Genomic DNA, 27,171 nt, shown 5'->3' with positions numbered 1-27,171 from the left:
AAATTTAATTCCTTTAACATTTCGAGTTGAAAATTAATTGTTTCCATATGTTGAAAAGTCGTAGAAGTGTTAACACTAGGTTTACAGGCACTCGTTGAGCATATTTTTATTATAATTCACTGTGTTGACAGTCACATTAAAATGCAGCTTTTCTTTTAACGAAGGTATATATCTCTATCGTTACATCAATTAAATTCAAAATAATATTTAAGAGTTTTGTAAACCTAGTGTTAAGCAATATTCTTGAAGATTTAGAGACACGTACAAATAAAAAATAGCGAAAAAGAATACGATCGAGACTGCGAATTTTCCACAGTCGAAGTTTTAGAAAGTTATATAAAATTCGTAAGGATATCGTCTGGTCGCCGCGAAGGTGCAACTTTTTAAATAGAAACCACGGGTGTCGTTGCGTGGGAGTAGCTGTTTCGTCCGAGCAAGCGTGTCCCTATTCAGCCCGGTGATTCGTTATCGCGCCAGTGTTCCATAGTTCCACGATAGATCGATTAATCGCGATCCATCTCTCGCGTGCGCGAGGACCGCGCGCACCGTAACGATCGGGTCAACGTGAATGGACGGGAAAGCTCTTGCCGACATGTTTCGCGTGTATACTCGGAAAATTCCGACAGGTTGATACATGCTAGCGATGGCGAGACGTCCACGGGTTCCGTTCGTTTCGTTCGTCTCGTAGAAAAATTTGCCTGCGTTTGACGCGCGCTTTTCAACGCGAAGGGAAGTTCAACGTCGATCAATTATTTGTTCATATCGCGCGCCGTCCGGGTCGAGACTGTTATTTTCCACGAGGGGGGAGGGTGGTAGGAACGATCCACTTCCGGAACGTTAGTTTTCCCGATTTGGCGCTCAGATAAATTTCTGGCTAGATTGTTCGTAAAACATTCGCGTCGTTCGCGCTTTTCGTTTCGTTTACACCGTAAACGGAGCTTCGTTTGTTTTGTCTCGAATATATTTTATGGGATCGGAGAATTATTAATAAACTGAGAAAATTATGGTGACAGAACTTTAACTGAGAAGCTTGGAATAATTAATTATTAAGGTGTGTATGTTGAGGAGAATAAATAAATTTTAAATTAAATGGTATCCAATTGTTTGGAAACAAGGTGTTGATCTCGTGGAAAATTTCAGTCAGAGCAATCGTGACGAATTTTAGCAATCTATTTTCGTATTAAACGTTTATCAAAAATGTAGTTTCTTCTCTTACGCATGTCGGAATAGTCGTCGACCAAGATGATTTCCTGGATTAGGTGTTCCGGCGATCTGTCCAATACGGAATGGACAGTCCTTAACAATACTGACCATGCCTCGTTGTGGAAGCAAATTATCACCGCTGTTGGGGGAAGTTCTTTCATGTATCTTCCCGGTTCTTTGCACCTGTAACGATAAAATCACGAACAGACGTGAGAAAAATCTTCCAAATTCAGAAATTATATTCTAATCACTGCATCCATCCATAGGTCACTGAACACTATGAAGGTAGTTTTAAAACATCCACATGATTACCGAATTTTTGTTAGAATATACACAATATTAATATTCATAGACTTTGTATCAAAGAATACCGACAAAGAATACTGACAAAGAGAAAATATATAATCTTATCTATATAATTACACCCACACATTTGATTCAGCTGTATCGTCTACTGCTTCGTTATTTACACGTATACATATTTAGTTCCTTTTGTTTCACGTGTTTCTAGTTAATTTATAATTTTTTCCCCTTCGTTTAAAAACGTAATAAAGACTAGAAAACTCGATATTTTTATCTTCCTGTTCAATGAAAATTTGTTTAGAATTACAATTCCTGTTCCAATTTCAAAGGTTATTATTTACATGAACCTCTAAGTTTGTGGTTTCCCTGTAATTTCTACTACTTTTGTCGAACCTAGACAAAATTGTTTGAAATATTAAAAATACCTTGTTCAAGCCTGATAAAGCCTGACAAGCGGAAACGAATCCATCAAAATGACGTTTTCAGCGAAGGGTCTCGAGCAAGTATTCCGATCGTCCATGAATTCGATTCAACCATATTAATAACTTAATCCCATCATCGACCTATGGATACGGATTAAGGCGAAGAGATACCCACGGAACGATAGGGGGTAAAATACGGTAATACGATTAGAAACCACTATGTTGGCAGAATGAACGACCGGGGGGTGTACACACATTTCTAAGGTCCCCGTAGACCAAGATTCTAACAACGTTCGATTCTAGGTGCACCGTATCGCTTAATAAGGTTAATGTAGATAATAACATCTATAAACAATACATTTTCTTGTTCCACAGTATCGTTACATGCATCTGTGTATGTGTACCGGAACGTATAAAGATACCAAAGCGAACTGATTCCTCTCTCAAATCACTATTTATCGCTCCCTCTGCCACGCGATCCAAGGTTTCTTCGTTCACCTCGAAACTTTTAACTGTACACAAACTGTGGAATGTTCAATTTAATTATTATATAGTTCCAGAAAATATTTCGCCATTGTTAATCGCTTCCACAAGATACATGTTTTAATAAATTGAAAAGCCACAAAACGTATACGTACGACATTCATTAATAGATCGAAAATCTGAGCTATTCGTAACAAAGCTAATTTTAATCCAGCAAACGCAGTCGCTTTTCAAACCACATAAACGAAATATCCGCGTCTTTAATGACACCCGGAGGCGCGTCGATGGGGAATATCCGTCTAAAAATAAAGTTTTAAAGCGTTTGACTCGGAATGTGCTTCAAAGTGTGCATTAAGCGCGAACCATTTTTCGAATAGGATTGCCTTTGCACGAAATCAGTTTGCGGTTTATATTTACGTGTTTGCGTGGAATCGACCGTAAGCCAGCTGGGTTTTGTGTATAGCAATGCAGCGGCGAGCGGGTAACAGAAAATATAAAAGCAGCTTACGCGGGCTTAAAGTGATTGTGCTCGAATGGCAAAGAACTTGCGCGCAGTAGATACGCCCGGCCATAGCCGGACCAAAAGGAAACACAATTCTGCGAATGACACGTCGGTTATCTGGCAAAGCCATGATCGTAATATCAGCTGGTAACTGTATTCTTTACTCTACCTTAGCAAGCATAAATACCCTCGACATAATTTCTATTCTATAATATTAAACAAAAAATATCTCAATTATCCACGAGTACCTCTGCAATTAATTACACGAAAAATATAAAAGATTTCAACTCGTACCTAGAAGCTACTCGATCTCCAAAGGAATAAATTTTATTACGAGAACGATTTATATATGTTATAAATGTCCATTAATAAATCTCTCGTTGAAGCTGTTTGCAAAATGAATAATATGTTCGCGATACAAAGCTAATCACACAAAGCACGTCGTATTACCGTCATGTTCAGTAGTCACGCTCGTGTTAAGCCAGACGCTTAGCTGGCACTGTCTAACCATAAATTCATGAATATTACTGAAGCATAGAATCATAGTGACACGAAAATTTCCTCGGTCGTGTTTTAAGTCAAACATTAATCCTCGCTGGATGGGGCACCGTGCTTCTACCACTTGCCATTAAATTTAACCACAAATTTCATTACGAAAGTATTCAACGTTCTTCGATCGTCAATTTTCCGTATTCATTTTTCTGTGAAAATTTCCCGCGTATAATACTCCATCCTGTAGCGTTAGCAAGTATAATATTAGCAGAATAATATTTACATGCAGCTGATATAACAGCAACATTATTTCAGAGGATTATTCCGGGGGAATTAGGCGAGTTGATCGAGTACTCGCAGTAAACAATATACGAGTAATTACTAATAATCTCAGGAACTGTTTAATTGATAGTATTAAAATAATCCTCCCACTACGCGGAAATTGTGAAATTAATTTTACTTTAAACTCGTTTAATTTTCCACGCTCGAAGTCGGAAAGGGTCTTTAATCTTTCGGCGCGCAGGCGTGAAAATCGCGAGCTTTTCCGGGGGGGGGGGGGGGGAGGAAAAAAAGCTGGCGCCAGGCCGAGATCGCGATGCATTTGATCGAGTGCAATGCTCCGAAAACTGGCGGAACGAGGGGCCACGAAAACGAGGGAAGATTAAAAAGCGGAAGAACGCCGAAAGCATCGAAACGCGAGCCCGAAGAAACCGATCCCCTTTCTCTCTCATTCGATAATCGTTGCTGACTTTCAGCCGACACTGGGTGGCCCTTTTGTCGTCGACAGAGAAGATATCGAGCAAAAGCGATCTCCGGTGTGCTCCAACAGCTTGGAGCTTTTTCCGCTTCGCGTGACCGCACGAACACGCTCGTGAAATTAACCGGCCACGGTGACAGTTGCACGTAACGATCCCCGCCACGGAGGGCGTTAATATTAACTCGTAACGTATCGCCGATCCTGTGAAATGTAATTGCAAAAAGAATCGTTCCTCCCTTAGGAAACCAATTTTGTTTGACAGAACTTGCGACTGACACGCTCGCTACCACGAGTCGTTTGTCTTCGAGAAAATAATAATGCAATAAAACGGTTAAGCGTATTAATTTTCCTGATATTTAAGTTGAAAGTGGTTCTATGGACAATGATGAATCGAAAATGTTCTATGAAATTTGTTCGTAGATAGCTTCGTTTTCGAGAAAATTGTAGAATAAGAGTTAAGTGTCGGGGCAAGTAGAAATAACAAATATTTGTCGGACATCTCTTCAAATTGAGTTAACTCGGAAACAAAGTATCGTGTGAAAGAATCTTATTCTACATTTTCGACTTATTTTTGGACGTAGAATTATCTCCTGGGCGATTATTATTTGCAAACCTAATTCTATTTTAATTCGTTTAACTTTTTAGATTCCCTCAAGTCAGTTACTTGTCTTGGAGAAAGTAATAATGCAATAAAACGGTTAAGCGTATTAATTTTCCTGATATTTAAGTTGAAAGTGGTTCTATGGACAATGATGAATCGAAAATGTTCTATGAAATTTGTTCGTAGATAGCTTCGTTTTCGAGAAAATTGTAGAATAAGCTTTAAGTGTCGGGGCAAGTAGAAAGAACAAATATTGGTCGGACATCTCTTCAAATTGAGTTAACTCGGAAACAAAGTATCGTATGAAAGAATTTTATTCTACATTTTCTACTTATTTTTGCACGCAGAATTATCTCCTGGGCGATTATTATTTGCAAATCTAATTCTGTTTTAATTTTTCGGATTTGAAGTTTCCATGGTCTTTTGGGTTCGATAACTGTCTACGTTGCGTGGTGATTGTCACATATTGTGTCCCTGGCATAGAGGTTTCAATTAGCCGATTGTCGAAATTTTCTTCCCCTAAACCCCATGGGGCGTCGTAAAGATCTGTAATGGCGACAGGTGCGGACTTTCGGCCGTGAAAGTAACGGGGGAATATTCGTGATGAAGCGTTCCTCGCATCGCACCGAAAGACGCCGGAATACGTGTGTACGGAAATACGGTGTCTAACTTATGGCAGTTTTTGCACGCGAGTGGGGAATATACCCGTCGCGTGGATAAAGCGAAAATTACTTCGACGTTAAATTAGCTTCGTGGCTACTGGTTTTTCGTGTCTTGTGGTCGGGATTCAATGTCGTGCGTTATACTACGATCCCACGGAACGAGTTCGGGGGCTTTTAGCGTATAATTAAAATTTGTTCCCCGACAAGAACTAGAAACTCGGATAAAAGTGACGTACTTCTTAATTATGCTCAGTAGGGGGCCGACAAAATTTGAAAAGCTGCAAACTATTGTGAATTTCAGATGATTTTACATTTCCAGGGACCAGACATCTTCTAATGGTGTTATAAAAATGTCGACTGGTGTTTCACGAATATTACGCGCCATGCCTGTGCGTTCCATTAATTAATTAACATGTTAAAGTATTGATTACATTCGTATCGCGACCATCGTGGTTTCCATGTTCGTCAATCGAAGCCGGAGAGTAACCCAAAAACCACTGGAGCTCAAAGAGATATTAGTCACCGACTATAGTGAGCTAATTATGCGATGTGACGGCGGCTCGATGCATGATTGATAGGACACAAAGACGCTCTTTGTGCATACGAATTCAATGTACCCTGATGTACATCGTGTGCCCATTCCACGCAGACTTGAAAATTGAAATTCACGAGACGCCTCGATCGATAAGGAATCAAGGGAGCAGACTTGGAACAAAAACGGAAGACTCGTTTTATCGGTAAAGTATTAGTATTTCTAACGACGTTCAGAATTAACCCAATCTCTTCGATGTGACTCATTCACTTGATGAATTATAATCGCCGATTTTACGCGCCTTTGGATCTTAAAAATTTAGTTAATTAAACTTGGAACCCTTTGTGACTTTGTCGTATTTAAAAATATTACAAATTTTATATTTGGTATTTTTTAATTCAGACCACTGCTTACTTACTACAATCGCGTACTATGTTTCTGGTGAACGGTAAATGAATTTACCCCCGATTGTCATCGACAATTCGTCGAAATCGATGCGAGTTCATCGATTTGAATCGGTCCGCGAGTCAGTGAACTGGATCAAAGTATTCGCGATACAAAATGCTGGCCGTTTTCAGTCCTGTAAATGTTTCCTTTTTGTCGCGTTCTGTTTAATAAATCACCGCGAACGTTTCTGAAAATTGAAAACAGCGCGAACCGTGCGGGGTGTATACGGGCGTGTTGTGCAAATTCAGCCCGAGCGGATACCTCGTGAATTCGACGACGGGGATTTTTTTTTTTTTTTTAAACAATCAGCGGAGTCCCCCCCGTTCATGACCGGTACGATCATTTTTGCATACGCGTATTCGAGAGCTACTCGTCCGAAAACGCGTCCACGGTCCAGAGTAAACTTTCGTTAAAATTTACTAAATGAATCGCCGCGGTCGTTTCGTTCCGTCCGCGCTGCTTAATTGTTTCGTTATGAATTCGTCTGTACTATGTACGACGAAAAATAAACGTACGAAACGGTTCTAATTATGATGCTTCAATGCATAACTAAAACTCCCGGCCGCTGATTGCGTGCGGAAAACTTATTACACCGGGGGGGAACGAGGCGTGGTAAATTGCTGTTTCGAGAAAAATTATGCCAGTGTCGGATACTGAAACGTAATATCTGTGTACTGATTAAATCTGTAATCGATACGTGTTCAAAATGGGATTAAATCGAGCTTGAGAAACGATGTTATTGGATGCGAATTTAAAGCGTTAAAGGGAAATAAGTATGGAATAAATTACAAGTTCTGTTTAAAACAGTGGGGTATTAAGAATTTTGGGATTAAATCAGGCTCGAAAAAGGTAGCTAATGGATGTGAATTTAGAGGGTTAAGGATTTATGTATGAGTATATAGAGTCTTCTATTGTTTAAAGCGACGATTGTCAAGTTTTTGTCTCGATTCGGAAATTTCTGTGCGTCGAATGATTCGCGATGTAAATTCGCGAACCGAGATTTGGGATGCTCGAATATGCTAAAAAAGTGTCTCCCTGTCGATGCTTAACGCGGCTGAAGAGGTTTTGCGGGCGCGTAGAAATTGGATGCAAACGAGAGTGCTTGTTAGCGGCACGAAGCATTCTCCCGGCATTTACCACCAGCGATAGCGTCACGAGGATGTTTACTCATTAGGGGTAAACACAATCTATCATCCCCCTTTCGGCTTTAAGCCGCCAGTATTCTGTAACAGAAACCAACGCGGTCGAATAACATCGTTCGAAACCCAAGAATTTACGATTTTCTTCTTTCTGCCACAAGAAGGCTAACAATTCTTTAGGTTATTCAAATTCGTTGGTAAACTTCGATCCACATAGTGAAAAATTTACTCAGACGTACATTAAATGGAATTTCTCGTCGATGGGGAAATAAATACTGTTCGAATTTTAATTGGAATTTATTAAAAAACAAATTTCTGTAGGAGGAATAAGTTTCCCAATTTAATTTATTTCACTATGCAGACGCTATGCTATCCCTTTGCGCGGAATGATCTGCAAAAATTGTGGCGTAACTAAATTTCCAATTTCTCGGCTCCCCTTTTCACTTTCTTCTTTCGTATATTCATAGTGGAATCATGTTGTGTAAGCTAATGGACCAGCAAGTACCCCGGGGAACGCTTCCGTAGCTAATTTTTTTTCAGAGCTTCGAATTTTATTCTCAAAAGCCCCAGTCATCCCCTGGAAGCAAGCCTTTAAAACTTGGGAAAATATTCTTAGAGTCTTTCAGACAATACATCACGGCGAGCTTAGTTCATAGTTAATTAACCTGGATAGAAAGTGTCTAACAATGAAATATTAGTTCCGCCAATACCCTCGCGAGTCCCTTGCTTAAACGTAATGAACCTTTTTCCGATGGACCTTTAATTCCTCTTCGATATCAACCTGTTATACACACAAAATTATAGACTCAACTTTAGAAACGATTCGTGACAAATATATATATATATACAACAAATATAATTTGAGTTTAGCTTGTATAAATTAATTCAACCGCGTTCCATCAAGCACAGACTGATCTAAAATAGTATCCACTCGAATCCGGGCGATGAGTAATTGAAGTTTCGAAGTATTCAATTTCAAAATAATCTATTTAGTGGAAAGTACTTGCTGCAGCGATGCACCATCGCGTTAGCAGTTATTTAAAATAAACGTACAACTTGTAATTGGTTAACGTCCACCAGCAGCGCTGAATTTGACGTCCGTTAATCTATATTTGTAAATTTCCAATTAAACGTTGCTCCATAAATTAATTCAGAGCGAAATAGAAGCTCTATAAAAGTGATATATCATAATTCTCGATTTAACCTTCTAGGAACTTTCTTTTTCCTTGAACGTTCCATGAAGTTAATTTCTATAAAAGCACACTGTCTCCCAAGTCTTATTCGTCTTTTAACTAACCTTGACTATAAAAAAGTTGATTACTCTACTTAAATTCTAAACGACTGACACACGTTTACCTCGTCAACTGTTCGACGGATGATTAAACGGATCTTTGCGTAAATTTTTGATCGAACGACACCAAACAGTGACGCGGAAGGGCGTCTGGAACTGTCATGGCAGCGAACTAACATAATTATCGGCATCTCAAGACAATGGTTCTCGTTAGCCGCTGCGAAACTGTTACCAGAGGCGGTCTACAGTTTGTCGAAGACGTTGGCAGCTTTCGTGGAAACCGGGTATTACTTCCGGTTTGGAAACGTTCCAAGTTTCCGACTGCTTATTGGAAGGCCAGCTCTCATCTGTGTCTCCCTTTCTGGCTTTCCTTCGCCGATCCCGCCCTCCCTTTTCCATCCTTTCTTTACCGCCATCGTTTCGACGTTAGCCACCCCCCGCGACGACATCGAACAGCCATCGAGATTGGACGGTTTTCTGGAACCGCAGCAGATTTTCGACTAATGGACCTTGAGGAAGAGACACGCGACCGACACCGACGTGCCTTGCCTTCGAGTCTTTGGCCCGTCAACTGGAATCTTCGAACAGTGGCCTTCAACGGAACCACTGTTCGCCAACTCTGAAACGTTTATGGGATCGGGGAAAATTTTCCCAACGGTCCAACGATCCCCCTAATCCTCGCCACGAATAAGCAGGGGAACTTCGAAGCTCCAAAATTCTGAGACATAGTTCTCCGGCCCAGAGCATTTGTATTTAAATATTCACGGAACTGAAAGGGATGCTTTACACCCTTGACTATCCTAATCACAGTAGTAACTATACTATAAAGCGACCTAATCGATGCATTTGTAAACACATTCGTTACAGTAATTAAAATTTAATTAATTCCCACATACGTTCGTAACAAAATTTAAATATTTATTGACTGTCCACTCATATATATATAAAATGACTTTTTACCGAAATTTTTAGACGAAATTAAAAAATTTCAAATCATACTAAAAAAATTATATTTAGTTACAGGGGGCAATTACAATCATTTTTGGTCATTATACATACCCCCGAAATCCTACGCATTTTCGAGAAAAAAATTGTTTACCGAAAATATAATTTTTGGCCAGAAATGTCTGCCTGAATTTTCATGCGAATCTTTAAAACGTCATAACTTCTGAACGGATTGGACGATTTTAATGTTTAAAAAAGCAAACTACGCGTATTTTGATGGAGAATATGTACAAATCGCAAAAATATTCGAAAAGTTGGTCTTTGACCTCGCAAAATAAGAAAAACCCTATAAAAATGGTCCAATTTTCAAACAGCCATAACTCCTACAATTGTGAATATATTTCAATGAAACTTTTTTCTGAAGTAGAGCTCATGGGTACCTACAAAAAAGTATTAGACAACTTTTCTGTAGGGCGTCAAATAAAATTATCAAAAATGAAAAACTAATTTTTAAGAAAAATTGACAGGTGGTAGGTGCCTAAATTTTTCGGCGAAAAAAAAAATTTCAAATCGTTCTAAAAAAATTATTTTCAGTTGCGGGGGTCAATTAGAATCATTTTTGGTCATTAGACATACCGTCGAAATCCTACTTACTTTCGAGAAAAAAATTCGAGAAGGTGTGAAATTTTTCGGCGAAAAAAAAAAATTTCAAATCGTTCTGGAAAAATTATTTTTTGTTGCGAGGGGCAATTACAATAATTTTTGGTGAATAGACCTACCCCCGAAATTCTATCCACTTTTAAGAAAAAAATTCAGTACGGACGGAACTTTAAACGTTAATAACTTTTTAACGAAGCCTGCATCAACAAATTAGTATTCTTGATTTTCGTCTTATTTTGACCTCTAGAATCTCCCATTAAAAGTTTTCCCAGGGGTGGCCGAACACCCTGTATATAGACTACATGATTTCTGACTAAGGAGCTAAGAGAATTGATTCTCAACATTAGATGGTAAAATCAAAATTTCTCTTAAATTTTAACGAGCCTATAAAAATAAGATTTGTTGATTTCCAATTGACTGAAAATAAAGTTCAATTTTCCTGGACAATTCGAGAGGTTTGACCCGCCAGTAAACGCATTAAACGGTCGTCTATCATCGCGATTAGTATAAATAAGGATAAATTGTCTGATATCAACCCTCGTAATCGACTGGACATTTTCCAGACGGTCTCTTTGCAACGTTTAAAACGGTAACACGGTTCGAATAAAAAATTTCTACGCGTGCAACGTTACGATTGCACTGCCCATTGCACCTCCCCCCTTCCGGGGTGCATCCCGTCAACCCCTCACGCGCGTCGCCACGAATTAATTGGTCTTGCCTCGTGATTAGTAGGTCCAACGGAATTACCGCGATGCCCTGCCATGATTAATATCCAAGCGGTACCAACTTTCGCACGGAAGATTAATAATGAACGAGGGGGGAGGGGGAGAGAGAAAGGGGCGACGAATAGGACCATTAGAATAGGAGTTTTAATGCGGCAGCGACGGTTTGTCTACGTGGGCTTCCGCGGGACAAATTCCTATATTTTCGACCACTCCTGGCTTCCCAAAAACGTCAGATGCAGCGTTTCCTGCGGATCCGACTTCGTGCGAATTTTTGTTGGCCGCTCGATGAGTCTGGAGTTTCCGGGAAGGGGGATTAACCCTTCAACGACCAGGACACCGATTCGTTTCGACGAATTTCGTTACAACTCCACCGTCCTAAGCCAGAGAGTTTCGAGGAATCCTTACTTTAGTCGGTTACAGGCAGTTAAAATCGTCTGAACTGTGCTATTACATCGCAGATAAGTACATAACATTTTGTAGTTTAAACATTTCGAGATGTCGTGGGTGAAAACTCCTTTAGAATAGAAAAAAAGTACTGCAGTTTAGTTTGTGTCAATAAAGTTTTTCAATATGTTCGAACGTAGAGATAATCCAGGCGATTTAAGTTATTTACACATCCGGTGCAGTAAATCTAAGTATATAAGTGTGTTAATGTAGATTCGATAAAAAGTTAATAGAGGAAAAGTCTGATTAAATCGGTTTTTTATTAGTTTACTTTCATAGTAAACTAATTAGTTTAATTTCATAGTGTCCTGCTCACGAGGTTTAAGGGGAAAGACTCATGTAAAATGGTAAAACGAGAAGTGATATTTGACAATTCTTTTACAGTATAAACTGTGCTATTATATCGCGGACAAGCATGTAGCATTTTATAGTTTCAAGATGAGGATGAAAACCCCTTTACAGTAAAAAAAATTTTCAAATATCACTTCTCGGTGGTCACCGGTGACCGACATTTTGAACTTACAACGTGGTGCAATATTCTTTACTATGGAAGAACTTTAATACTTGTAAAATTATAAAGTTATTTTAATTTGAAATATTATAAAATAAATTCACCCTTTGAATTAACAGATATTTCTATGTTTCACGCTATAATTTGAATAAATGTTGAGGTCATCTGTGGACATGGAAAACTAGCACAAAAAGAAATCCTTGGCTATTGAGTTTTTTCAAATTGGATAAAACCGACTTTTAGATTTGTAATTTCTCCACAAAAATAACACGATATCACGCTAATAGACAGTATTTTTCGAAAGAAGCCTCTTCTGATATTCCTGCCAAAAGACGACTTCGTGAAAACAATAATGAAAGAATCGTTCGTTTAATGCACCTGCAATCGCTCGATGGCTAGTTTTTAATATAACCACGGCGAATTCCGAGGAGAACGGTGGCCGTTTGCGAAGGCGTTTTAAGAAGTAATTAATGTCGTTCCGCGACGGGAAGGGAAAAGGAAAACTTCGGAACTAAAACGCGCGATATAATGGTATGGCCGCGATACTAATGCCGGGACGGATCTGCCAGGAATTCGAACCGTCCCGTCATAAATTATTTAAACGGCCTGGCTGGCCAGAAACGTCAGAACCGGAGTTAAGTGTAAATTCAACGCAGGTTGGCTCGATACCCGGTACGATATATCGAAAGGTAAAATAACGCGATCGCAGTTTCCACTTTCGCGACCTGCAATCGTTCGTCGTTAATTCATCATCGTACTTTATACGAAATTCAGTGTTTCAGTGACGCTAAAAAATTCTTTACTTCACTCGATACGATAGAAAAAACGCGATGGTTGATTGAAACTATAACCACCATATTGTAGAATGTAACAAAGAGAATTGTATTTGGAACAAATGTACCAAACATACCAAGCACACAATCTTTTTACACAAATTGATATCATATAAGAATTACAGGGCATTATTATCCTTGGTTACCCATTCCTTCTCGAACAAAACACTTTCAACCTACAAAACTACAAATATTCAATACAAATCTGCAATATTTTACAATTTTCATTAGAAGTTACGAATTCGTTATTTGTGTTAAATCTATAAACGATAAAACTAAAATATAAGACACACAATACTTATATAGACCAAAAATAAAATTCAAAGTTTAAATGGCAATCGTGAAGCCGCAACGATATTAATTTATCGCAAGGCTTTGTGCTTGGATGGAACGAAAAGAAAGATATTGTATTTATCATCGATCTATTTGCTTTTCTCGACTGGCACGCGTCTTCGTTATTTTCGATCGACGAGCGAGGCTGTGGTAATCGGATTCTCTTGAGCGGCGCACCACACACGGTTCGTACGTTTTCACAATAAACCGTTTCCCGCGGGCATCGCTATGTCATTTATGCACTTCCGGTTCGGTCTGCATTAAACCCGATCACGCATACGCCGCGGTGGCACGCGCGCACGTGCATTCATGCATACGGCCGTGTTTAAGTACGCCGATGAATTTCACGCGGCTGGCAGAGGCTGCAATTCATCCCGCGAATTACGGCCCGGTCACTGTTTATGATTAATGCGATGTTTCTAGCTGGAAACACACATCGCTCGCCCGGCGACGGCATAATCCGTACGTTAATTAAACGACGCCACGAGTGTTCCACCAGAGACGTCGTCGGCTCGGAGGAACGGCGAAACGTTTCGAACGCTAAATTATTTATCCGCGCGCGGTACGCCCGCGGGCTAATCGGTAGATATCGTTGCTCTATAAATCGTACATACGCGCTCCGTCGCTGCAACGACCGTTTCGCTCCATTATACGATGCGAGAAAGAACCCATGCGTGCAAACAGGACGTCGGAATTGCCACAGCCTCGATGTGCAATTACCAATTTAAACGACCCCTTCTATAACTCGTCTTACAAATTAGATACCAAACGAAACCTCGCATTTTAACGCTTTTACTGTGTTACTTAATTCATACTTTCCTATAATAATATCCTTTGTATGCCCGACTTTGGTCTATCTGGGCAATTATTAAAGTAGTCATTTCGATTATAAACGACGCGGTCTACGAAGCGAATATTCCCGGTTCCAGCTTATGGAATCGAATGTATAGAGAAGGGTGGCGAAAGCGACAAGATTCGACAGTCGCATTCACGAATTTCAATTCCCAAAGAGCCGCATCGAATATTCAAGCAAACAAAAATCGATATTTAATCTACGAAAAAATGTTTCGCGCGCGGAAGTGAACAAAAATGCAAAATAAACACGCGGATAAAATTCAGCTTTCAGAAACTGAAACGATATTTCAAAGGTAGGCGTTTCTAAATCGAGATTCCACGTTCACGCCGCGTATATTCCTTACGGTTAATTGAAGGAGCGTAGTCAATGTATAATACGGAATGTCTTAAACGGCATTGACGCGGATATAAAATAATTTACGACTCCCCGCGGTGCGGCGGCAGCATTATCCGTTCTCTACTAAGGGAATCCACGTCTCGATATCCCCGATAATTCGTAAAGTGCAGCTCGAGAGTCTCGAGCATATAAAAATATCAAACTCCGAAATACTCCGAACACACCTTTTATTTATTTCCATCCGCGCCTAATTTAAAAGTTTACCGGATCCACCAAACGAGCTCCAACGATCAAGATTCGCTTGGAGTTTGGTGAAAACTCGGCTCGTAAAAAAATGCTAGACGCCTGAAGCGTCGTTTACGAAAAATCTGCAAAAACTTTCAAACCCTCCACAGTTTTTCCCCCTTTTTAAATTTCATTTGTATACCAGCCCGATGCAACCCGTACGAGTTCTTAATTTATTTTTCCACGGGGCACGCCGACCGTGGAAGCATTTCGGATCGCACGGCTACGGATCCAGCGACCTGTGGCGGCGTTAAAAATTTCAACGTTGGCCAGGATTCGGAGACGGGGCCAGCCGAGGGCGAATTTAACTCGCGACGTTGAATTCGAACCGAAAATTGGCCGTGGCGCGTTACACGCGGCAAGCAAATAGACGAAAAGCGGGTTAATACGTGTTGTGAGGCGTCCTGGCCACCGTCGACCGCAGGCATAGAATTACTTACACCCGTCTGACTAGTGCAGGTAGCTTCTACTTAGCGCGTTCACGTGCAAACCCAACGCTCGGCGCAACTTGGAGCGCCATGAATTTAAAGTCGAGTGGCAACTCGCGGTCACATTTAAATTTCACCGGTTGCATCGGTCGTTTAAAGCAACCTCCACCCACCCCAAATTAAAAGCTGCAAAGTCGAACGTCAACTTCCGGGGCCCGACTCATAATTTCGTTTCGCGGAAAAGCGAATTTTTTGACAACCTTCGACAATACACCTGTCACAGGAAATTCAATTGTCTGGCATTTCGAAATATTGTAGAACCTCGGGAAAGTAAATCGTCAGTTTAAGAATATCAGGTTTATGGTGTGGATGATGATAAATTGTTTACGAAACGATTTTCTGTGATTGTGTGAGCCACTGAGGACAGTGGAGTTTCTTAGAAATCAGAAGGAACAATCTCTACTACCTCCAAAGATCGTAAAATTCCTTTCAAGTACAGTTTTACTCCCCCACTCGTATTCCGTGCACTACTATTATGGTGATTTACTATAAGGGGAAAGAAACTTTATTTCTTATGAATTTTTTCCCCATTTACTTTTATCAAGCGTTGTTTTTAGTATATTCTATTATTACTTCTATTTAGGAAGCAGTTTTAATTTTGATTTTTTTCATTTGATGTTTCTTATTACTTTTTCCATTTACAAGGTAATTTTTTTCTTTTAATTTTACTATTAACGAGCAAGTAACACCCAATTACAAAATCGATAGAGAGATATAAATAATATAACCATTATACAAATCAACACACAATACATATTTTTCCCCCCCAAGCGGTAACCCATCCTATACTGCGCGCGACTCAATGATGCTGCATTTCAATGATTGGACGAAAACCAACGTTTGCAATTTTCGATGATCGTTGACAACTGCTATTTTTAATTTATTTAACCATAAACGCTTACACTGAAGCAAATCACCATTACAGTGCACGAATACGAGGGGGAGTAACTCTACATTTTGGCGAACAGTAAATATTAAAATAGTGTATCGTGATAGAAGAAAAATGAATCCTCGTCGCTGTACGAAGACGTACGTTTCCTTTTAAACGCGTTCAGGTATCTCCGAGACGATGGCGGTCTAGCAGTAAATCAATGTCTGGGCAGTAATTAATACCTCGGTAGTCGGAAAAATAAATAACGTCAGTAGCATCCGGTCGCGTAATCGATACTTGCGTTTCCAGGTATTGTTTCGAGCCGTCCGACTCTCGACGCGTTCCGCATCGAGATTAACAGACGAAAAGTAACGAATGCAGTTTACTATTAAAATCCTGACGAAATGAACTCGATATACACGGCTCTATTCATATTGTCGGACAATGTACGATTTATACGGGACGTTTTTCATGGGACTCTCGCGCGGTTCGATACGTTTCATTTACGGAAAATTGAACTCTCGCCGGTTTGCCTTTCAAAATTTTCCGCGGTTCGACGCGTATCCTTTCGTTTCATTTAGGCCGAGAAATTTAAATAAAACAGTACTTGTAATTGCTGGACGGGTACACCGATCGGATATGAAATCAGGAGAACGTTTCAGCGCGTTTCGTTCCAAAGAGAATCGTTGATCGTCTGGGCGGAGGGTTTCGAATTCAGTATTTAAACGAAACGAGTTTCGACGTGACACGGTTATCGGAGTGGTAAATCGGAAATAAAAGGTCACGCGACTGCAGCACGTAGCTCATTCAAAGATTCCTATTCGTCATTTGAGACATTTAATAAACGTAACGAATCCGGCGGAATCGATAAAAAAAATAAAATGACGCCGTTATGAAAGTACCGAGTACCGTGACCGTTTGTTATCGAGAAACGTCGATGGGAAATATCAGTTGCTCGGGGCCACGGAACGTGTCCGGGGGCGTCGCGACGCCTCTTCCACCCCCCGATAAAGATATAACGGGAGAAAAGGTAGCGGGGAGTTTTTATTAGTTCCGAGCCCCGACACGTCTAAACGGCCGCGATTATTCTTCGAGGTGGCGCCTTGAATTTCATTCCAGCCCCGTGTTTTACCGTTGTTTAAGAGCTTAGACGGCCCCCACGTAGTTTACTCACAATATTTCAACAACTTTTAACAATACTCCGGGCCGGCGATATTAAATCGAGCCAGCTTTCATAAGGCTGCGGACGAATGTTCGTCAAAAACTCTAAGTAAGAATTGAACGCGAGAACTTCTCCAAATTCCGCCGATAGAAAATATCGTTGGACGAAAATTATAATTAAACGTGGAATCGAGTCGTTTATTGTTCGAGAGATATTTCGATCGTCGTACGATCGCGTTGTTGCGTCGAATCAATTTTCGTCCGATATTGTTTCTGAAAATCTTGCACGTAAATTGACTGATTTTCCCTCGGGGTTCCCCCGATGAACTCATAAGAATGGATTCCCGTTGAATCGTCGAAAAATAAGCCGTGTGGCTGGGATAAGAAGCAGGGGGAAAGGATTTTAGGTTGCGTCACTTCCTATTCCAGCAAATTCGCCAACGACGTCTACCAGACTCAGCGAAATCGGTCGCGTGGACCGCATGCACGAGCGATCCGATCGGTAATGCGCGTAATGAAAGACGGTTTCCCTTTAACGGACCCCCGAAACCGGAAATTTCAGTCCAGAATTCGACCGAACGTTCGTCCATGTTTGCTCAAAGATACGATCGTGTTTCCCGTCCACGTATCAGAAACTAAAAGAAATAAAGTTTCCCAACGCGAACGAAACCGCGAATTCCTCGATGTTTCGATGATACAACGTTCGCTAAAACGATCGATATTAAAACCCTGACGTACGATTTAATTGCAAATAATTTTTCAAATACGGTTTAATTTTGTTTAAATTTATTTGTACAAGAAATTGCCACGAGAAAGAATAGATTTGTTTCACGAATGCTTCGTAAATGTAAAAATATGTTGATTTTAATGACGAGTAGCCTCATAATCATGAAATATATCATCAAGAACGACAAGGAGTTAACTGTAATATACAGGGTGTTCGGTCACCCCTGGGAAAAATTTTAATAAAGGATTCTAGAGGCCAAAATAAGACGAAAATTAAGAATACCAATTTGTTGATGGAGGCTTCGTTAAAATGTTATTAACAATTAAATTCAAAAAATTCAAATCGTTCTGGAAAAATTATTTTCGGTTGCGGAGGTCAATTACAATCATTTTTGGTGAATACACATACTTTCGAAATCCTACCCACTTTCGAGAAAAAAATTCGAGTAAGTGCTGAAAGTTTTCGGTGAAATTAAAAAATTTCAAATCGTTTTGGAAAAATTATTTTCGGTTGCGGGGGTCCATTACAATAATTTTTTGTCAATAGACATACCCCCGAAATCCTACCCACTTTCGAGAAAAAAATTCCTTACCGAAAATATCATGTCTGACCATACCGTTGAGATGTTTCCCTGAATTTTCATGCGAATCTTTAAAACGTCATAACTTCTGAACGGATTGGACGATTTTAATGTTTAAAAAAGCAAACTACGCGTATTTTGGTGGAGAATATGTAGAAATCGCAAAAATATTCGAAAGGTTGGTTCTTGACCCCGCAAAATGAGAAAAACCCCATAAAAATGGTCCAATTTTCAAACAGCCATAATTCTTACAATAGTGAATATATTTTAATGAAACTTTTTTCTGAAGTAGAGCTCATGGGTACCTACAGAAAAGTATTAGGCAACTTTTCTGTAGGGCGTCAAACAAAATTACTAAAAATGAAAAAGGAATTTTTAAGAAAAATCGACAGGGGGTAGGTGCCTAAATTTTTCGGCGAAAAAAAAAATTCCAAATCGTTCTGAAAAAATTATTTTCGGTTGCGGGGGTCAATTACAATCATTTTTGGTGACTAGACATACCCTCGAAATCTTGCACATTTTCGAGAAAAAAATTCAGTACGGTCGGAACTTTAAACGTTAATAACTGTTTAACAAAGCCTTCATCAACAAATTGGTACTCTTGATTTTCGTCTTATTTTGGCCTCTAAAATCCCCCATTAAAATTTTCCCCAGGGGTGGCCGAACACCCTGAATAATCCATACAAATGAAATGTGCAAAAGGGAAAGCAATTATAAACTGTGATTTTTGATCGCGTTTTCTAATCGAAACGTCGATGATAGCTAATTTGAGAAAGAATCCAAAATATTTATCCGTTGCTCGCGAATAAAATTTGTCCTGCGTCCGCGGGGCACGAAATTTCAAGCCGCGGATATTCTCAAAGTTTCGAGAAGTATTGAAAGTCGGCGCGGCGCGAATAATAACAGACCGGGTAAGTTGGATCTCGCAAAGTGGGGAATTCCAAGCTTTCAGCACACGACGAGACTGCATTTCCCGCTTTCCGAAGCCCATAAAATATAATGCAGAATCCGTAGAAAGCGTGACGAGCGAGGAAAAACCAATAAAAGTGCGAAGATAATTCACGCACGCACACGCGCGCGGAACCCGACCGTGGGCTGAAACACTTTGTACGGAGTGGTTCGGTGCAAATTTTAAAGTACGTGCGAAAAAAAAAGAAGAACCGTAAAATTTTATCTCTCACGACAAAGGCACAAGAGACTGGAAAATGATAAAAAAAAGAGAAAAAGGGAACGAGACCTCGAAATTTCGCTCCCGGTTCCTTTATCAATCGGTCTGCGTAGGAAGGATAAAACTTTATAGCAGAAGCACAGAGGGGGGAACATATTTCTGCAACAATTTCTACGATATGGAACTATGCTCGATATCAATTCATTAGTCTTCGAGGAAAAAATATTCTCAGCAATTTATTGTCAACCTTAAGTGTTGCTCCAGTTTCAGAGACTGTTTCTATAATTCGTATAGAAGCATCGCTACACACGTATTTCAGCGTGGTATTATCGATAAAATTAATTAAAAATCTTCACCGATGATGCACGGAGCCACAAACATCGCAATTTCAATTAATCGCGAGCCGCGATGTGAATATTTCGAATTATCGCATTTACTTAATTGGTATCGCGGGGGCTCTCGACTGTTTTCTAATTAATATTGTTAAATTCATAACAAAACATTCAGTACATAAAACTATAGAAATCGTTATAGATGTTGTGGCTCGATGCTTTTGCAAGCTATTAGAATTCTCCATCCCCGGTTATTCCACGACGCGACTTTGAAGATCCCCCGAGCGGTTGCCTCGGTTTATTATCATATCGATGTATTGTAATCGTTTGATCTTCTCCTGTTCCCAGTGGGATCTGCAAAGAGAATATCTAACTTTCGAGCCAGCAGCTTCCCGAGTTCGGCACTTCTTCGTACGTGGGTTCGTCCCTGGGGGACAGCGTTCGGCGGATGAAGGGTTGCAACGTCGGTAAAACTATTTTCTGGTACTGGGTGTAGCGTTTCAAGTTCGAACGAACGTTAACGAACTTGCCAGATCGACCAAGTGCGGCTGATGGTTGCAAATTAAAAGCTAGCGAGACAGGCGTGCGGTGGATGTAGCCCGGAAGCACGACGGAAGCTCGTCGAGGTCGTTAAGCGACGGTTGCTCGCGAACAATCGAGACTTTGGCTCGAAAACGCGGCTAGGATGATGAGAGGTAGGATGAGGAGCACCGAGAGGGCTCATTGAAAGGTGATCGATGATCGGATTACGTTTGCTCGACGAGTCGATTGGCTCTTGTATGAAGTCGATCGAAGACCGTGGTCTGATCGCGAGAATCGAATGAGAAATTACGGAAGCGTGAAAAGAGACGGATAAGGGGTTAATTTGCGCGAATTATGGCCCGTACAAATGTTTGGTCGCTCGAGTACTGGGGTACAATGAACTCGAGGCACGGTATTTTTTAATTATCTCGCTACGAAGAAACGTGTTTCGCCTGAAAGTGATTGAATAGTCTATCCGTGATTGAATAGTTCGTTCACCGAGAAATATTAGTTCATTGAGGCAAAAGTGATTTATTAAGAATCAATCGATAGCAATTTTATTGCTTTCTAAGTTATGACGCAATTTTTTCTATCACCTTTGTTTTGTGAACAGGTATACTTCATTTTGTTTAATTTAATAGAAGGTGCATATTAAACAGCAGCATATAATGTAGTCCACCGTGTACTGTACCCTCAGGATATTAATTAAGGTTTAACATGTTAACTACCATGCTGGGAGCATAGACATAATGTGTTTCAATATCGTTCACAACGAAGAAACTAATTTTCATTAAATATTAAATAACACTACTGTCGTTAAGAAAATTTACGTATCAAGCAACTATAGTCCACGAAAAGATTGCTTTAATGAAGAGATTTAGAGTAATCAATAGCCGACAGGACTAAATTGAATCCAACGTTACATTTTCTGGAAAATTGGGTTTAAACTTAGTTTAAATCGATGTTAAACTCGTTCGTTGAAATTTGTTGAATATTAAATAGTCATCGCAGCTGCGCATACACGAAAAGTGAACAGACTGAAATTTATTGAATTCCAAAATATGAAAAATATTAATTTGATCAAAGAATTTTATACCAGTGCTCGCGTAGTTTAATGGATAAAAGAAAGATACAGTAATGTATACTGAATTTTACATTTTCGAGAAACAATATATTCATTTTATTAAATAAACAGTACATTTCTACGCGCGTATGAATCAAATTAATTGAGCTACAATACACAAGGTATCGCGCGAAGCAATAAATCGAAATGAAATTTTATTTGATTCTTGGAAAGCAGAATGTTTTACTTCGGTATTTTGTAAAGCCTAACAAATTTCAATCAAAATATACAGGGTGTTCGGCCACCCCTGGGAAAAAATTTAATGGGAGATTCTAGAGGCCAAAATAAGGCGAAAATCTAGAATATCAATTTCTTGACTGAGGCTTCACTAAAAAGTAATTAACAAATTAAATTAAAAAATTTCAAACAGATCTGGAAAAATTATTTTTGGTTACAGGGGTCAATTATAAGCATTTTTGATGAATAGACATATCCCTGAAATCCTACCCACTTTCGAGAAAAAAATTCAGTACGGTCGGAACTTTAAACGTTAATAACTTTTTAACGAAATCTCCATCAACAAATTAGTATTCTTGATTTTCGTCTTATTTTGACCTCTAGAATCTCCCATTCAAATTTTTCCCAGGGGTGGCCGAACACCCTGTATATTTTCGACGAATTGAAAACTAATTTAAAAAATCTGGACAATCCTATGCCTTATATATGTATATACACAAATTATATCCTCGATCTTTGAAACATAGGGAATGTTAATAAAATGTTAATAAAAATCATGAAAAAATTCATGGAGAAAATTATCACCCCTTTGAACCCGACACTCCATTGCCTTTGTAATTCATCCAACAACATTTCGCTAACTTTTTCAGTATTAATTGTAGGCGTAACTTCACATTCTAGCGCCCGAATTCCGAGCTTAGAATTGTTTCAAAAGTTCGATAATGACTTTAGAATGAGTTTCCATAGGAATTCGTTCCGAAGCAGTTCGATTCACCCCCTTTCGACGCAATTCTTTAAAATAAAGAGACAAGTGGAAATGAGACTATAAAGACGTAGAGAGAAGATAGGTCTATTTGTAGTCGAAAGAGTCTCAAATATCAGGAACGAAGTTCTCTTAATTACTACGGCGACTTTGATGTTCGAAATAAAAATGTGTCCAAAGACACGACAGTTATAAAAGTGGTAATCAGTTTAATTAAGGGCAGATAAAAAATACTGGACGGCATGTTTTGATTATATACAAACAAACACGATGGAATTCTCTGATAATATAAGATTCTCTGGGCAGCTGATATGGTTGATAACAAGTACTTTTTTAAAAATCGGTAAGAATATTAAGTTGAATTGAAATAACCTTTTAAAATTCTAAGCAGACGATAACGAAGTTCAAAATAAAATTTGGTTATATTTTTCTAAGGAATAAATCGATATTTATTCTTAATTATAATAATTCACGTTTCTATTTCTTGAAAATTGTCATACTTCTGAGTGATTATAGGCGAAACTTTTAAAAATATTATTAATCTTTCTGAAAGAGATTTCTAAATAGGTTTCTTCGCTTATTTTGATTTTTCTTTGAATTTAGATTGCTTTTCTGCACTACTAACATCTTTCGTTTTGTTTTAAAGAGTCCTACGTAAAATTGTTGGGGAAGATATCGAAAGAGCTATAATAAAAAACACAAACGCGATTACGCGTTGTTCGAAGAGCGTCGACGGTGTAACTTTTCGATCCCGATGCGAATCGAACCGGTTCAAAGCGATTTTCTGGGGGAACAAGCGAACGAGAAAGATGACGACGATATATCCGTTGGGAACTGTATCTATAACCAGAGTGCGAAAATGCCAATTTCCAAAGAGAAAATAAAACGCTTCGTCGTGGTGGATGCGTGGCAGAATCGGATCCATCGATATTCTGGGGAAAAAATGGAATACCCGATGACCGCAAACATCATTCGAATGCGTCCATAGCTGCAGAGGAAGTAACGATTTTTTTTTTTATTTTAAGTCGAAACTTCTATGACAACGGCGTCGGAAAACGTGCGTGGCTAGCCAAGCTGAAACTATCGATACTCTCGGAAAAAGGAGAGAACCTAATGACCCACATCGCGAAAGATAAACGAACGATGACTCGCTAGATCCCCAACATTACGTAGAAAACCGTTAGTAAAATTTTTTCCGTGGAAAACTTTCGATCGTTTACCACGCAAATGTCACAGTGCACTTTGAATATTCTTGTTTCGAAATAATCTACTTCGAACGTGCTAATATAATAAATGGAACAAAGTGAGATTTAATAAAAGGGATCCAACTGCATTATCACTTCGTAATATCTAATATTCAAAAGAAACCAAAGAGAGTTCGAGTTCGATTTATCCATCTTTCCTTTTCAACCTTTTACAGTGGAATTATCTACTTCTCGCGAGATTTAATTTAGTTGGAACGTTGAACATAATCTTGAGAGGAAAAACTCGTACGATATTAAAGAATACCTGAAAATTAAATAAGCAAGGGAAAAGATTTTCTTGAAACTCGAAAACTTTCGTTAAAACGTCTCGTTAAAAGATTTTCTCCATTTAAATATAAACGAGAACATTGCGAGTTCCCGAACATAATTTTCATGATTTCTTTTAAAGGAAATTAGGAAAACGGTTCAATTATAACCCGAATTCTCGTTTGGATCTCGAGAAAGGATTAAATCGAAGTTAAAACAATTTCGAACTCTCGTTTCGTGGTTTCGCGAAATTATTAGGGCATCGAGTTATGGTAATCAACTTCGCTCCTTTGAAAAGGGTGTAAGTTACCAATGCAAAACTTTCGCGAACTACAGCTTAGACTCGTGGCAGAAAGTTTAAACGGGAAGATGTGACAACGACGGACGCAAAGGTAAAGCGAAGTCGACAGAGAAATTCTCATAGTTCAACATCGAGGGAGAACCTTGTGATTCTATTGACTGAACAAGTTTTCGCGGCTGTTTTAACTCTTGTTTCCAATTTACAAACACAGCTTGCCAGAGTCGCGGCTACAACAAGTTCGACCGTACCGCGAAGCTCGTGACATGGGAGAACAAACGTTCATAAACATTTCTTACGACTCCAATATTCTTCCCAAATCTACGTTTCTACTTTTAAAGAATCAACCACCCTCCTAACCGTTGATACAGAATAACAATTATACATTTTTCGATTTTCCCTTGTCGATTTTTCTTAAACATTCGTTTTTCATTTTTAATAAATTTATTTGATGCTCTATAGAAAAATTGTGTACTACTTTTTTGTAGGTACTTATGAGCTCTACTCTAGAAAAAAGTTTCATTGAAATATATTCACTATTGTAGGAGTTATGGATATTTGGAAATTGGACCATTTTTATGTGGTTTTTCTCATTTTACGGAGTCAAGGATCAACTTTTCGAATATTTTTGGCATTTCTACATATTATTCACTAAAATACGCATCGTTTGCCTTTTGAAACATTAACATCCTTCAATCTGTTCAGAAGTTATGGCGTTTTAAAGATTTGCATGAAATTTTCGGACAACATTCCTGGCCATAAATTACATTTTCGATTAGGAATTTTTTTCTCGAAAGTGTGTAGAAATTCGAAGGTATGTCTATTCACTAAAAATGATTGTACTAAACCCCTGTAACCAAAAATAATTTTTCCACAATGATATGAAACTTTTGAATTCAATTTTTTAATAACTTTTTAACGAAACCTCAATCAAGAAATTGATATTCTCGGTTTTCATCTTATTTTATCCTCTAGAATCTCCCATTAAAGTTTTTTCCAGGAGTGACCGAACATCCTGTATATTAGAGAATATACAATTGACATCGACGAATATATTTAGATCCACGAATGTAGAAAGAATTCTGTAAATTTTGAATAAGGACCTTCGTCCGCTTGATATTCCCTTCCCAAATCGTTTGGAAAGACAGTTTGTCAGAAAATGTCGCTGGACGCGTGGACGTTTGGAGGTAAAAAAATTTGTGGAAAAAATTGTTCGCACGAAAACGAACCGAATATTACAGAGCCGAATCGGAGCATTAAATTTCACTTTGTAAAACGGAGTTAAACGTTTTCGCGGGTACCCCTCTGTACTCTGAAAATATTAATTTCGCGAGGCGGGGAATTCCGACGGAATTACTGTTCGAGGCCAGACAGAAAGCCGCGAAGACGCGTCCCAAAGCGCAAAGAAAAACTCCGCGACGACAGCAAAGGTTTTCACTGTCCCGGGATTAACCTCAAAGTGACTGTCGTTTGCACGGATCCTCCGGGCTTCTATCGGTATTTATCTATTATTCCTTCTCCTCATTTTTCCCCGCCCGTCGGCGATCCTTTTTCCGATCTCGTCTCCGCCGCTCGTCGTCCAATTTCAGATTTCGCTACGACTGAATTATTCCCTCGGAGGTTGACGCATTTGAAAACAGATCCGTTCATTCGAGTTAAATAATAAATACAAACACTCCACGTTCGCGGAGTGCCAATTGGCTTTCGTATTTCCGTTTTGCGCGCGTCCCACCGGAAGGGGACTACATAGTATCCATTTTGATGGTCGTTGACGGTTCGTACGATTTCCTTTGAGATCGATCGCGATATTCTCAAAGCTTATAGCGAGTTAAAATGAAACGATAACTATGAAAGATAATCTGGCACCCATTTTTTATGAACACCACTATTGGACACATTTCACTGAAAACATTTCGATACTCTGACAGACAAGGCTGTATCTCATTAATAACATGAACAATGGTTGCTCTGAGATCATCAACAAGATCGTGGTTTGTTGAAACGAACAAGGAACTAGGGCCTTGGGAACATTATACTACTACCTATGAACCTGTCAAAATATACTTAACCTTACTTTTTTATTGCAACTTCCCGACAAGTTCAAACAAAAATAACGAATTTCCGCAAATAATGAAATGCATATTAATAATGTACTGAATTAGGCGAATCGAATGACGTATAACTTACCGATTCGAGGTTAAACATTTTCCTAGCTACTAATACAACTCGAAAACTGGCAGTCCTTTCTCATTTTCTTCCTTCAGTTTATGTATTTTAGGTGGATCAAGTCGTTCTTTATTCTAACCTTAATCATGTTTGCGAGATGTTCAACTTCTTTGTTAACACTTGTAGTAGGTGGCCGGGGATGAAAGAAATCGGTGAAATAGTAGGAACACGTGGTTAACCTTAAAACTACTTTACTCTCGTCGCGACACGGGAGACGACCGAAAACTGCGTGTCCCTGGCGTCTGCTCGCAGCGCCCTCTCTCGATCTACCAAACCTACGCTAGCTTCCGCTACTACGCTAGTCATTACACTATACATTACAACTACCGAAATTCTAATAAAAATTGTAAAATATTTACTCGACTGAATTTATGAAAACTGCAGTTTTCTCCAAAAGGATGAATAAACATTCGTTTCTATGGCATTACACGTTTCTTCAAGTATCTATCGTTTTAATTTCTT

General features: G+C 39.1%; 1 protein-coding gene across 10 annotated transcripts in view; it reads right to left on the bottom strand.

Annotated features, from left to right (window-relative positions):
* Pgant9 (polypeptide N-acetylgalactosaminyltransferase 9) overlaps nt 1–27,171 on the bottom strand; it is a 322,236-nt gene that overhangs the window by 28,694 nt on the left and 266,371 nt on the right. For all 10 annotated transcript variants that reach the window (XR_013081806.1, XM_076783691.1, XM_076783689.1 and 7 more), the window contains one exon: nt 1,217–1,386. Coding sequence is in view for 9 of the 10 variants with exons in the window: in XM_076783691.1 (XP_076639806.1) it covers nt 1,217–1,386 (170 nt within the window). In the remaining variant the exon portion in view is untranslated. The remainder of the gene's footprint in view (nt 1–1,216; nt 1,387–27,171) is intronic.

This window comes from Colletes latitarsis, chromosome 2 (assembly GCF_051014445.1).
Source record: "Colletes latitarsis isolate SP2378_abdomen chromosome 2, iyColLati1, whole genome shotgun sequence".
Lineage (NCBI taxonomy): Eukaryota > Metazoa > Arthropoda > Insecta > Hymenoptera > Colletidae > Colletes > Colletes latitarsis.
This window is presented reverse-complemented; position numbering and strand designations above follow the sequence as displayed.